Source organism: Suricata suricatta, chromosome 8 (assembly GCF_006229205.1).
Source record: "Suricata suricatta isolate VVHF042 chromosome 8, meerkat_22Aug2017_6uvM2_HiC, whole genome shotgun sequence".
Classification (NCBI taxonomy): domain Eukaryota; kingdom Metazoa; phylum Chordata; class Mammalia; order Carnivora; family Herpestidae; genus Suricata; species Suricata suricatta.
In genome coordinates, this window is record NC_043707.1 from 112,341,837 (window position 1) to 112,356,330 (window position 14,494).

The 14,494-nt window shown below is 49.8% G+C and overlaps 1 protein-coding gene and 1 long non-coding RNA gene across 6 annotated transcripts in view; one reads left to right on the forward strand and one right to left on the reverse strand.

The window, feature by feature from the left end:
* MACF1 (microtubule actin crosslinking factor 1) overlaps positions 1-13,768 on the reverse strand; it is a 324,783-nt gene extending 311,015 nt beyond the window's left edge. For all 5 annotated transcript variants that reach the window (XM_029947033.1, XM_029947032.1, XM_029947029.1 and 2 more), the window contains exon 1: positions 13,526-13,768. In XM_029947033.1, the coding sequence (XP_029802893.1) occupies positions 13,526-13,745 (220 nt within the window). In that variant the 5' untranslated portion in view covers positions 13,746-13,768. The remainder of the gene's footprint in view (positions 1-13,525) is intronic.
* LOC115298353 lies at positions 198-3,725 on the forward strand. Its single transcript, XR_003911714.1, has 2 exons — positions 198-469; positions 3,094-3,725. It is a non-coding gene; the product is annotated as an uncharacterized LOC115298353 (long non-coding RNA).
* Positions 13,769-14,494: the final 726 nt, after the last annotated feature.

The window sequence follows — 14,494 nt, forward strand, 5'->3', positions numbered from 1 at the left end:
CTCGCGCGTCCGAAAGAAGGGCCGGGCGGGCCGCCGAGGCCGCGAGACCCCGGGCCGACGCCGCAGCGCGGGCGGGCACCCCCGCTCGTCGCTGACCTACACCCGCCGCTGGGACAAAGGAGGGAGCCCCCTGGCTGGAGGAGACCGAGCTGGGCCTGGGCAGCTGCTGGAGAAGAGCCTAGAAAAGCTGAGGGGAAGGCAGAGAGCGAAAGACCTAGATAGATCCGGGGCTAGACACTGTCAGCATGAGGACAGGGGCAGGACCCGGACGGGACTGCAGCGTGAGGCCGAAGGGAACACTGAGGCCACACAGAATCCCAGAAACAAAGGGTTTTCCAGAAACGGAAGCAACTGAACCTGAAATGAGAGGGCACGCCAAGCACCATGAAGTAAACCAGGCCAAGGATGAGGAGCCAGGAGCTGAGAAATGACAACGGGGGAGGAATGAACACAGGATTCTGACCTCACGGTGAGGTGACTAAAGAGGACATGGATCTACGGGGGGGAAAGACCCAACAGGATTATTGCGCCGTGACAGCCATCAGAGCAGAGAGACTTCTAGATCGAAAGGGAGAGATAAAGATGTGGGGACCTGAGACTGAACGCAGGCAGGTTATGGAACAAAGAAAGGGATTCCGGAGTCTAACTGGTCAGGGAAGAAGAAAAGGGCAGCCCAGTAAATCTCAGTCAGGGGAAAGGAAAGCGATGAAAGGAGACTACTAAATATAGATAGGGATTTATTGGGGACCATTTTGAGAAGGGAGTTCCCAATATCATCTGCTCCTCCATTCATCTGTGTATCCTTCACTCCCAATATTCACAGACCTCACTGGCGCCAATAGCTGTGAATGAGGAACTTAGGTAAATGCAGAGGATCTTTCTGCCCCCATCTCCCCTCATCCAGTCATTATCTTCCCCAACCTCATCAAGTCTGTTACTGATTTTTTTCAGGGGGTGGGGCGTTGGTTGTGGGTAAAAAGTTAAGCTAGCCAATCTCACAGTAGCAGCATATAAGCAGGTACAAAGAGAGAGAGAGAATTCATGGGACATTGAACAGGCAAAATTGGGACTTGGGTTTCCATTTCAGTCCCCATGCTCAAGATTTTCAAAAGAGAGCTTCTTTCCCCTGGGGTGAGGCCTGCCTCTTTGTAGGCTATGAGTAGTGCCAAGTATTTGGTCAATGCTCAGCACATTAAGAAGAAATGATGCTTTTCACTAATAGGTGCACACTGGTTGTTTCCATATCATACCATGATCAGAAATCGCGTGAGCAAGTCATTAATCATATCCTTCTCCATCCATCAAGTTCTGGCCTGCCCAAGTTCTAGGCATGGAAATCACACAGGAAAGGGCCCAAAGAGGGCAGACAGGGAGGATCCTTGGACAAAGGCTTATTTCCTTCCAGTTTAATCCTTTGTACTTAAAAAAAAAAAAAAGCTCATCCACGTTTTGGTGTCAGCTGCTTAGTGAGCTCAATTTAAGAAAAGAAGGAGAATAAGCTTGAGGTTTATTATTTTTCAAAAAAATAAAAAAGACAGTGGCAAATGCAGGGTGAAGGAGTCGAGAGATTGATGCATAAGCACATTTTTCATAAACAGCAGAGAATACAGAAATGCTAGCTCTGGGGACCTTGACTGTATGTATCAGTGCTGAGTCATCCGCATTTCCTATACTATTTTATTCCAGTAAGGCTAAGAAGGTCCAAATACAGACATACACACACACACCTCCACCCTCACCCCCAGACATCTGCCTCATTTTCATTACAGTAAATAGAAAAGTCCCTCCATCCCCTTCTGGGGCTGCTGCGTGTGCCACTTTGTAAGCAGGTTCCTCAAGAATTGTGACTGAGTCTTGCCAAAAGTGAAGAAAGACAAGGGCAAGAAGGGAAAGAGAGTCTGTTCTGGGAATCAGACTTTGTTGAAGGCCTGGGGGGCTTATGGGAGGCGAAGGCAAGAGGTTGAGATTCCTATTAAGAAACATGGTAATCAAGGAAGAAAGTTCTGGTTTGGGTTGCGGCTGAGGGCTTCTCAGACTCAAGTAGCTTTCTTGACAAGATTTGCATTTAAATGCTCCCAGGAGATTTTGAAGTAATGAATTCTTCTAATGAATGGAAAAGGGGAAGTCCACATGTTTGGCTGATGTTTCTGTTTTATACAGAGAAAATTTTATAAGGATAGAGGAACAAAGCAGCTGCTGGAGGCTGGAGACTGGGGGCCGGGGGGATGGGAAGAAAGAAGCCTATGAAGGGGAGGTTTCTGGTTTTTTCCAAGCAATAGTCTAAATTTATGGCCAAACCACACAATCAGGACAGCTCTGAGGCTTTCTCCTTTTGGTCTATGATTTTCCTTTGCTCCTGATGGCCAGACGGCTGTTGCATTTCTAAGAAGGCTGCAATAAGGAAGCCAAAGGAGGCAGGATGTATCCAGAAGGGCATCTAGTGGGGGGAAAGGGTAATACAAGCAGATAAAGCCCTATTTTTCCTCCGTGTCCTCTGCCACTTAAGCCTCACCAAATGCCCCTCTCACTAAGGTCCAGCCTTTATCAACTTCTTTCAGCTTCTCAAAGATGTGTTCTCTCGCCTTAGGGCCCTCCCACCTGCTCTCCTCCAGGGCTGTAACCCTTCACTGCTCTCCTCTTTTGGTCTGGCTCACTCCTACTCACACCTCTGCTGAAACTCCTGCAGAGAAGCCTGCCTTGATCCCCTGGATTAGTAGATAACTCCCTCTCCCTTTTCTCGCCTTAGGTAATATGCATCACACTTGAAGCTATCAGTTCCTTGTCTTTCATCCTTATTCAACCATTAGCTCCCTGAGGACTGGTGCTGTTGTCTTGTCTTGTTCACCACAGGACAAGCATCTAGCAAGTGACCTGGCATGTGCCGGGTACTCCTTAAATATTTTCTTGAAATTTTGATTAAATGGATGAATGAATGAACCAGATGATCCTAAAATACTCAGCTGCCTGTGACTTCTGGCTAGCTAGAAGGCTAGAGTATTGAAGAAGAGAATATGCTTATCTCTCACAGTATCCCTTACTTTTCCCTGGCATTCAAAGTCCTCCATATTTTGACATCTTACTTTCCTTTATCAGCTGACTTCCCATGATACCCTCGTGTGCAGCATGTTCCCCTGGAATCAAACTCAGCCTTTGCCTGGAATGTCCTGCACTCCCCAATTTCACCTAATGAAATCCTACCCATCTTGAAAGCTCACCTGAAACAACATGAAGTTACTTTTAATCAACCCAGGTAGAAGAGGCTGTTCTCAAGAATCCCAGCCACATGTTCTTTCTCTCGTTCCTGGGGTGCCAACCACATGTACTGTGGGTGTCTGCATCACTGCCTCCTTAATGTGCTGGTTCAGAAGTTCGTTGAGGCGGCAATATCTATTTCATCTTCCCTTGTCATAGGATCCAACACAATGCTTTGTACCTAGTAGATGTTCGATAAATATTTACTGAAGGCATAGAAGCCTCAATTGGAGACAAATGGGGGTGGATCTGTGATTCAAGACAATAGAGAATCCAATTCAGTGTCCACTCGGTGGCCAACGGCTTCAGGTGCAGAGAAGAAAGAGGAAAGTGAAAAATTATTTCTCCCTTTGCTAGTGCTCCTCCTCCAACATCTAGAAGGTGTACTCCCAGCATTTCTTCAGCTTGGCTCATGCTGCATTATTTTACATGTGTTAATTGAGGCTTTATAAATAAATTCTTTGCTAGCAGTATGTGCGTGCACTCTGTTCCTCCTAGTAGGGGTAAACTGTCTCCTGTACCTCTTACATTTCCCAACAGTACCTGGAGCCAGACACTGAAGGGGCTGCCCTAAGCCCTATCCTTTGGCAAGATCTTGGAAGAAAACCATCCAATTCTAGTCTCAGGAGAGCTGCCTCCAGGCCCGGCCCACCAGCCTTATAAACAGGAGCCCAAACTCCCTTTCCGCTCAGCCCCTGGAAACACTTAACTAAGCTTTGCCTCCAGTTCCCCAGTCCACTCTGGGGTAGGAAGCCTTTGCCCACCATCATGCTGCCCTCTTCTGTTCAGAATGTGTAACATCACTCATTTAAGAGGTCTGGATGGTGCCAGCCACCCAGGAAGACAAGATCCCTGCCACAGGCGGCCCGTCACCACGGCAACCCTCAAAATGGTTACTTAGCCATCTGGGTTACCATAGCAACTGGCCAAGTCTCTCCACCTCAGCCTCTCCCTAGGCCTTCTCCCCTGGCTCATCAGAGCTAATGCCACAGAATCTCCCATCCTTACTGGGGGAAATGAGCAGAGGCTGGACCCCTGATAGGCAGCTGTCCCAAAGGGGCGTGGAATGCCTCTCCCGCCCGGGGCTTCCTGAGGCACAATGGAGATAATGGGAGTTAAGGCACTCTGTGAACCTTGAAGTGCTTCGCAGATGTTAGCTATTATTAAACTACTGTTCCTTGTAATGGGGGAGGCAGTGGGTTGCCCTAGGCAGAGCTAGTGCCATTCTGGCATGGCCTCTTATTGTCTGGGAGACCTTGAACAAGTTAACCAAACTCTCTGTGTTTCTATTCCATCTCCTATGGCCCATCTGCCTCCTAAAGTTCTTTTAAGGATAAGGTCAAATAAAGCACAAAAGACGCTAAGCACAAATCTAGCATCCGGAATATACCAATAGCAGCTAGAAAAGCTACTGGCCCCTCTGCTATTTCCCAGGCTTTCTGTGAATGTAACCATTTTATTTTCTCTCTTGAAGGAAACAGGCTAATGTGAGCCCCACTCGATCAACCACACCCAACCTCCCTTCCTGCTCATCCTGAGGTTCCTACCAAAGAGGGCTGTAGGCAGTCTGCACTCTTTGGGGGAATTGGGAGGTTCCCCATTAGGAAGTGTGGCTAACCCCTCCAGTTGAAACAACATCTCCCCATCCAATACTACCTCAGAACAGAAACTCTACAGGGGCAGTGACAAGCAGTCTGGAAAACTGAGTACAAATCCCAGAGAAGCTCTAGAAAGTGGTAGCCGCTCACCAGCGTGGGGCAGGCCTGGGGCACATGCTCCTCTCATAAGACCAGAATTCCTTCCCTCTATGATTTTAAAGACTTCAATCCTATTGTATCTTAAATTCAGTCTCTTAAGACCGAATCCTTGAAATCCATTTTCAGGGGCACCTGGGTGGCTCAGTTGGTTGAGCGTCTAGCTTCGGCTCAGGTCATTATCTCACAGTTTGTGGGTTCAAGCCCCGCGTCAGGCTCTATGCTGACAGCTAGCTCAGAGCCTGGAGCCTGCTTTGGATTCTGTGTCTCCCTCTCTCTCTGACCCTCCCCTGCTCGCGCTCTCTCTGTCTCTCAAAAAATAAATAGAAAACATTTAAAAAATTAAAAAAACAAAAAAAGAAATCCATTTTCAGGGTGCGTCCTCAATTACCCTGGCAGGGTCTTGATTCAAACCCAGGGTCCATAGGTTTGAAGTGTTTTAGGCAAAACAGACAGACACCATCCTCAGAAATCAAATTTCCAGACAAAGGGCACGGGTATGCTCTAGCCTAGCTCTTCATGTTCTGGGAGCAGAGCACGAACCTCAAACTGGAACGACCAGAGATCAGATAAGCAACACTGGAAGGGACACACCACCCCTAGGGCCCTGGCATTTGGAAGTCAGAATCCCGCACGATGCCTCTGGGAAGTGTGTGGAGTAGGACTGGTTCCAGCTCAGATTGGACTACTGAGCAGATAAACCAACATATTTACTGCTGGGGGAAGGGCAATATAATAGCTTCAAAGTGAGGTGGCTGGGCGCCTGAGTGGCTCAGTCAGTTGAGGGTCCAACTTCAGTTCATGATCTTGTGCTTCACAGGTTCGAGCTCCAAGTTGGGCTCTGTGCTGACAGCTCAGAACCTGAAGCCTGCTTTGGATTCTGTGTTTCCCTCGCTCTCTGCCCCTCCCCCACTCATGTTTTGTCTCTCCCTCTCTCAAATATAAACATTAAAAAAATTTTTTTTTAATTTAAAAATAAAAAGGTGGCGAGAAGACGACATGATTACTGGAACTTCCATCTCTGTAACTCAGGAGGCTGAAGTGGGGTATGTGAGTGAAATAAGATTGGCCATTAATTGATAATTCTTGAATCTGGGTGATGGGGGGGTTCATTAGACTATTCTCACAACTTTAGTAAATGTTTGAAATGTTCTGAAAAACGCAGGGGGTTGACGTTAGGCCAACCTGAACAAAGCAGTGAACAATTCCAAAGGGCACACTGCACGTGTTGCGTTCCAGAGGGCGCTATACACATTCAGCAGCGCAGAAGTTCCTTACTTTCTCTCTTTGGTGACACAGGGATAATAGCAACTAGTCCCCAGAGCTCTGTGCGGGCTGAATCATGACGTAAAATGCCTGGCACACATCTAGGACTCAATAACGGCTTCTCCAACATTATTTACTAAGGTATCCCAGCTGGCATCAGCTCTCAGGAGCTCCTGGACTGAGTCCAGAGTTCAAATCCCCAAACCACCCTCTGAATGCTTTAATTCCTAACTCCTACCAGCTGGTTCTCTCTTCATTTCCCCTCCTTGCCTTCTACTGAGGCTGAAGAAAGGAGAGCAAGAATAGAAACAAGCAACAGGCGCATGCCCTTTCTCTTCAGGTTGTCCTGGCAAAATCCTATTCCTTTTCCAAGTCCCAGATCAAATGCTATCATAGCACTAAGCTAGCAGTGGGGGGAGAAGTAGGTCAGAAAGGCTTTCCCTCTCAGAACTTCTCGTAATTCCGGGCTGCACAGGAGGGAGCTGGGTTCCAAAGCCCATTCAGAGCCTACCACAAAGCAGCTCTAGAAAATATTTGGTAAATGAATAAGTGCATGATCAATGAATAAGCAAAGGAATGAATGGATGCATCCATGAATTAATGAACTAGAGTATGACTGAATGATACCAGTGAGAACAGTTACTGTGTTACTGATTACACAGCAGGCATTAGGCCAAGCACCTCACTCCCACAATCTCATTTAATCCACCTGAGAGACTCTGTGGTGGCACTCCTACCCCCCTACTTTAACCGTGAGAAGGTGAGGCCAGTAATTTCCCAGGCTCATCCAACTGGCAAACGATGGAATTGGAACCAGGACTCCAGCTGACTCCCAAAGCCTTGCCCTTGAGCGAATGAATGGAAGAGTGAGCACAGGAGGAAATGAGTAAGTAGAGAATGAGAAGGGAAAGGCATGCTGGGAGACACACCCACCCAGGCTCCAGATAGAACCTTCCCCTAGACCACAAGGCTAAAATCTGGTAGCTTCTGGGGGGGAGGTGGGACACAGCTGAGGGCAGAAACTCCCACTCATATTCAGCTTTCAAGTTACAGGGGCTCCCAGACCTCCTCTGCAGCAGCATCCTAAGTGAGCGCAGAGATTCCAGCCAGGAGCGCCAAGGCAGAGCTAGGAAGCTGGCCCACTTCTACCTGACAGGTGGCAACAGGCAGACCCGGGGCCAAATCACGGTAGGTCCCAGCTGCAGCAACTGGCCAAGCTCAGGACCGCCCTACTTGGTGATGGTGGGTTATTAATACTCACACCCAGATATGCTCGCAGAACTCTTCCCAGGGGGAGGGCCGCTGGGACAAAAGACAGTGCAGCCCTAGATTCCGCCTCACAGTCAGCTCTTCTGGTGGCCTCTTGTCTCTAACCCCGTGGGACAGAGAAATGACAGCCTTCCGCAGCCCCCCAATTAACCAGTCCTTCCTCCACATTCCTACCCTCCGTCCTTGGCTGCTCCTGAACATAAAGGCATGAGTCAGACTGCCATTCCAAACCTGTCTCCGTGTCACCTGGGAAGTTGCTAGAAAAGCATGATGGGAAGCCAACGGCACAAAGCCGACACCTTGCAATGTGGCCACCACCTTCCCTCACCAGCTGGGGTCCCACAAAGACCCCGAGCCTCAGAGAAAAGATGGTTTGGCTGTCTTTTCTGCTGCCTGCACAAAATTCTGCCCACGTGGTCACTTTCCATCCCTGCAGCTAATGTGACCCAGATTTACTTTCAGAAAGCTGGTGCTGAGCTGGTGGTGTGTAGCTACAATTCATTCTGCCCCACTTTCAGGCGACTGTCAGGCTCATCTCTCTCCTTACAGAAGCCAAGCTCCAGAACGGGATCAGGCTCCGAGGATACACTGCCATGAAGAAGTAGAGTCCCTAGGAAGGGGGAGGAGCCTCCTTGGGGGCAAAGCCTAAGGCAAGCGCAGTTGGTGGCTCTGGAGTAAGGGTTCCCAATGGAATTGTTTTCAGGGCACCCTTTCCCACCCCTGTCTGAATTCCCTTCTTCCCAATGTGGGTTGACCAGAAAAAAAGACACTCCCATCTGCCCTCTGACAAAGCCCTAAGTGTGAACAAAAGAAAGGGACTGAACTAAGAGGCCCTGGCTCGCCTGGGAAAACAGCCCTCCTGGAGACTCCACTGCCTCTCCTAGTGGCCCAGAGAAATTACAACGAATGACACACTGAGTGCAGTAACAGGCATGTTAACCCATGTTCGTCTAACACCTTCCAACTCCCATTCAATGATCACTCAAAGTAGATGCCAACATCACCCTTTTACAGATAAGAAAACTGAGTCTCTAAGAAGTGAAGTCATTTGCCCAAGTCTTCTGACTTCAGATCCACTTGTCTCCACAGTGCCTGGCACCCAGCCGGATTAAATTCATTTTTTAAATTTATTTTTTATTGTATTTATTTGTTTTGATGTTTATTTATTTGTGAGAAACAGTGCAAGGAAGGGGCGGAGAGAGGGGGAGAGAGAGGATCCAAGAGTGGGCTCTGTGCTGACAGCAGTGAGAGGGATGTGGGGCTCGACACCACGAACTGTGAGATTATGACCTGAGCTGAAGTCGGACACTCAATCAACTGAGCCACTCAGGGACCCCAATCCTTTTTTTTTTTTAATTGAATGAACAAATGAATGAACAAGCAAAGGTGCCTTCTGAGAGCTTCCATCCTGGAGAAGAGATGGACAGGCACAGAGAAGCAGGCTCTTTCCTCTGACTACGCATGTGCTTTCAAAGGCTGTCTCCCCAGAGGTCAGCCCTTGAGACGCCAGCAGCTGAGCTAGGCTCTGAAAGCAGGGCAAACACCGCCATCCAAACTGCATCTCCCAGCCCTTGCTGGGCCTCTAGATTCTAAAGCCCGAGCTCTCAGAATGAGAACCCCAGGCAACACCAGGAAGGGTGTGATGGGCTCCTGACACACGGAGCTCAGATCCAGTGGGGGGAACGTACCCAGAAACAATGAACTTTAATATAAGGCCAACTAAAATCTGGGCTGGGCAGAGATACAATTGCTGCCTCACTGCATGCATCAGGGAAGGCTTCCTGAAGGAGGCCACACTGCAGCAAAAATTGGGGATATGATTTCACCAGCACCTGCTGAGAGGCCTCCAAGAACAAATCCTACAGATGCTTTCTACTGGTTAATTGGGAGGTCAGCCCTTAGCTCTGAGTCCCTGCACTCCCCTCTTTCACCACGCACACAGGAATGGAATTATTTTTTTCCCCTGCTCTCCTCTCAACTAGACTGAGTCCCATGAAGAGGGGACCACATCTTCACCCACCTTTGAATACCACTGCCCAGAACAAGGAGGGTCCTGAAGATGTGATTTGAGAAGAATGAACACCTGATTGATAGGTGAATGATTACTCCTGGACCCAGCCGGGCCCCTAGCTCAAACAGAAGCCTTTCTTGCAGACACTTTACTGCCACCTGCAGGACACTTGTCATAATAAATATACAAATCCACAATGACAGAAAGTATGAATGGCGCCCCCTAGAATCGTACCGTGTAGAACCACTGTCCTGTACCCGGCTTTTCCCCAACAGGCTCCCCACAAGCCCCAAGAGATACAGCCTTCTTTCCGCTCCTGTGGTGTTGTGCTCCCTGCTAGAGCACCTTCCCCAGCACCCCCGCTCCTTGTTGCCCCCCTCCGATAAGTAAGGATACCACTATTCCTGTTCACTGACAACAGAGAGCCAGAGGGCATCAAAAAGGCAGAGTTTCCGAGATCTCTGCCTTTTTCTTTTTAATTTTTTTATGTTTTTTATTTACTTTTTGAGAGAGAGAGAGAGAGAGAGAGGGAGAGCACGAGCAGGGGAGGGTCAGAGAGAGAGGGAGATACCAAATCTGAAGCAGGCTCCAGGCTCTGAGCTAGCTGTCAGCACAGAGCCCGACATGGGGCTCGAACCCACGAACTGTGAGATCATGACCTGAGCCGAAGCCAGATGCTTTACCGACTGAGCCACCCAGGCGCCCCTGCCTCTGTCTTTTTCTACAGGCCAGGATCTTGAGACCTCTCCTAGAAGTGCTCAGAAGGGACTCCCAGGTGAATCTGAGACCAGCTCGGCATCATAGGTTGTCACCTGCAGAAGATTCAGCCTGGCCTGGTTGCCACATGTTGCCTAAGGAAATGGACACAGCAATGCACCCAGAGCTGGAGGATCTGTGGCTACGGGTGTGTGATGACACGCAAGTCGTTTAAACACTCTGGGCCTCGGATCCACACACGTGTCCTACCGAACACACAGTTATTATGAAATCTCTACGTAAATCAAAACACTGCTCAACAGAAACAAGACTTTCTTGTTAACGGACTTGTTCCATTGCCATGTGGCGAGGCTTAAGGCATTGAGAATAGGGCTGGCAAATAAGAGAGAGACCCTCTGGAGAGAAAAGATAAGGATGGGAACAATCAGGTCACAGCACGTGTGGAGCCCCTAGAACCTATTTTTGACTTTGTAGATGGAGGTCAGCAGGTTCCTCAGCTCTGACATGCCTTTCCAGTGTGCCATGTGTGATAGGCAGGGGTCCCCCACCAGGCCTCCCAAGCATAGGACACGGAATGGGCTAGGGAAAGGGTGAGGTCTCTGCATGCGGTGAGACTGAAGCAGACACCGCGACTTGGCTTCACACCCAGACCCCATAGGGAGGAGAAAATTGCACAGGCTTCCAGGGCAATACTGCCTTCATTTCCTCCCAGGATGCAAGTTCTAACTTCAGAGAGCCTCAGAGCACCCAGGGTCTCCCAGACAGGCCCTGCGGGCACCTCACAGGAAGCAGTGCCCGCAGAAGTCAGGCTGCCTTCTAAATTACCCTGGTAGAGCCCCCACCACGTTCCAAAATCACAGCAAGACTTCAGCCGGGCCCCGAAGCAGCTGTCCCGCCTCTTTGCTGCTAACAAAACACGCCCAACTGCAGCGCAGGAGTTATTTTTAACCACCACAGTCTCCACATTTTCAGCCTCACCGGCCCAGCCCCCTCCTCAAGACAGTCATTTGGCAGCATCGGATGTACAGAAGATCAGCATGGTGCCGGAGACGTGGCGCAGCGCCTGCCGTCCCTCTGCTCATCTGGCCCGGCAGCATCCTTAGGTACTCTGCCTGGGACTTGAGCCCCCTCAAGTCCACTCCACTTCTGTCCTAGACTCGGAACGTTAAAGAGCAGGCACACCATCCCGTGAGGCCCCTCGGAGCAGACCGGAAGGGGAAATCGTCACAAAGGGCCTATAAGTAATGTACATGTGGTGGAGGATGGGGCTAGAGGGCATATGGGAGGAGGAGGCTGCTTTCAAGAGAAGGAGAGCTTTGTGGGTCCTGAGGCCCCCTCAGTCAGGGCCTCTCAAGGCTGGAGATAAATAAAGCCCTTCTGGCATCCTACAGACCACAGTGAAACTCTGTGGACTGGCTGGTGCCACAGGCCCAAAGGTCTTGGGAAGGACCAAAGACCTTTCTCCAAGGGCTTCCCGTTGCCCACAGAAGGGGCGCAAAGTCTCCAGCCAGGTATCCTCCTTACAAGTCCACCTTCATGATTTGAGCCCACAGAACCCTCTCCCTGTCTAGCTTTCCATTACATCCCACTGCCTGTTCCTGGATCACAATCTGTCACATAATCTCCCCGAAACTCTCCTTGCATTCAGTCATTCAATGCTGGTTGATCTCCAACAGGCACAAGGCCCCGTGCAAAAGCAGGTGGGGGCAAAAACATAAGCAAGACGCGGTCCAGCACTGCTAACAGTCCTGAGGGTGTGCCGGGTTCCCCCGGGTGATAACTGCCTGACTGTACAAGGGAACACAGGGGAGGGAAAAGTATGAATACGAGAGTGGAGGAGGGAGCTCTGGATACTTCCAGGGGCATTCGGGACAGAGGAGGCGGCACTTAAAAGAGGGGGAGGTGGCTCCCAGTGCCTTGCAGAGAAGAAAGCTAAAGCCTGGAGGTCTGGTCCTGCAAGATGCGCACCTCTCGGGGTCAAGGCAGAGGGAGCAGAAGAGTAAGTTCAAGAGGGGCCTGGTTTGGAGTGGTCTCTATGCCACAGGCAATGAAGAGAAGGCCTATACACAGCTGAGCAACAGGATCAAGTTCCCATGTTAGAACAAAATACTCTTGTTAGTTACGGGGAGGGGGGTGGGGGTGGGAAGGTCCAGGTGCAAGGTGACAAAGCAGAGGAGGGCAGGGGGCATTACTTGAGAGATACAAAAGAGGGAGCGGAACAGGCCTAGGTGGTAAAATGGAACTGGGTGATGTCACTGAACTAGTTGCCGGCACTGCTTTGGCTGGCTTTCCACCTGCACTCCGGCCCCCTGCCTGTGGAACTGCTGAGCACGACCTACAGGGGCAGCCCTGGATGCCCTCGCAGGAGGCAGCAGAGACAGCACACTGCAACCCTCCCCTTTCTCGAGCCAAAACCCTTGCTTGCTAAGAGCTTTACATACATGATCTCCTCTCATCCTCAACACAGCTCTGTACAGAAAGCATTCTTAAGCCGAGGAAAGTGAGGTTCAGACAGGACCAGAGACTTGCTTAGAGTCACACAGCCGGCCAGTGGCAGGGCCACCGTCCAGCACCTCGCCCCTCTGACTGCGAAGCCTGTCCTCGTAACCACTGCCCTGCGCGCTCAGCTACTTGGCAAAGGAGAAGTGGGCATCTCCTACAGCAGGCGGCCCCAGGCCTCGCACGGCAGGAAGGGTAGGGGCGTAGCACATTTTCAGGAAGCGATGCGAGTGAAACTGCCCTCTCCAAGGACTCATCCCAAGGAAACAGCTCAACAGAAGTCAAGTGTTATTATTCATAAAGATGTTCTCTGCAGCATTGTCTGTTATGGTGAAAAAGTAGAAAGTGAGTAGGATTTTTTAAATCATGAAATGTTACGCAGCCTTTAAAAATGGTAACTGTGAAGCCTAAAGTGTAATATGGAAAATCGTTTGGATAGAAGAGTAAGTGAAGCAGGTCCAGATCCAGAATGGTACAGAAGCTAGCATGAAGGCAGAGAAGCACGGGGACACAAGCAGAGAAGATGCAAAAATGGAAACAGGTCTCCTGTTAGCACACAGGGAGGAGCAGTGGCAGATTCTCCTCTCAAGCTTCTCTTTAAGGTTATTCCATCATCTTTCCAACAACAGGAATGCCGAAGGGGACTCCAGCTGGCTTGTCAGAATGCCCTGAAGAGCACCCCTCTACCACTCACCCCCAACCAGCGCCCCATTCTTGCCTTGCACCCCTCCACCCCACTCACTCAGGCCTCTCTTACCAGCAACTCTGACCACAGCCCGCTCTGCAGGGTCCAGCACCGAGTCCTGGCTCTTCCGCTTTTTCTGCTCATGCAATGGCAGGTTCCAGGGTAAGGTGTCCCCTGGGGGACATGGAGACAGGCTCCCTGACCTCTCACTCCTGTAAGACCGCTCACTCCGGCAGGACCGCTCACTCCGGCAAGACCGCTCACTGAGCGTTTCTTCATCTGAGGAAGACATTGCCCAGGCAGGGGATGCAGCAGGGGTGGGGAGCCTGGGAGCCCAGGGAGAGATGATCTGTAGGAGAAAGGAGCGCATGTGAACAGACGGAAGGGGTCACATAAGGTACATTGACACTTGGGAAGCAGAGGGTCTACTCCCAGTTCTGCCACTGACTTGACCTCTTTACCCTCTGACCCTCCGTTTCTTCATCTGGAAAATGGGATGATGCTAAAACATGGCAAAACGAATTCACCAGGCTTTGAGAAATCCCGTGACATAAATTATGTGAAGACATTTATAGATCTGAAAATACTCCATAAAAGTTAGTTCCCATTACTAGTAACCACTATTACTGTTAGAACATTTGGAGCTTACAAGACCCATAAATTGAGACACATGGATTCAAGTTCTACCCTGGGGAAGCCATCTGATCTCTTTGAGCCTCAGCATCCTAATCTATAAAATGGGGATGATGATAGCACTAGACCTTGCAGGGCACAAAGGAGGTAAAGTGCTGAACAGTGCACGGTGTCCAATAAGCACTTAATGAATAGGATTTATGTATCTATTATTGTATTCCTGTTCGACCTGCCTCACAGGAATGTTATAAGGATAAAATGGGGTAGCAGATGGGAAGTATTTTCAAAAAGCTAAAGCACGATCTCACTGGCAGGCATGAAACAAAGCATGAGCTAGAATAGACAGGATTTCTTCACTTCTCCCATTCCATTTCTGATATATCTATGAGGAAAAGTACTGAACTTGAA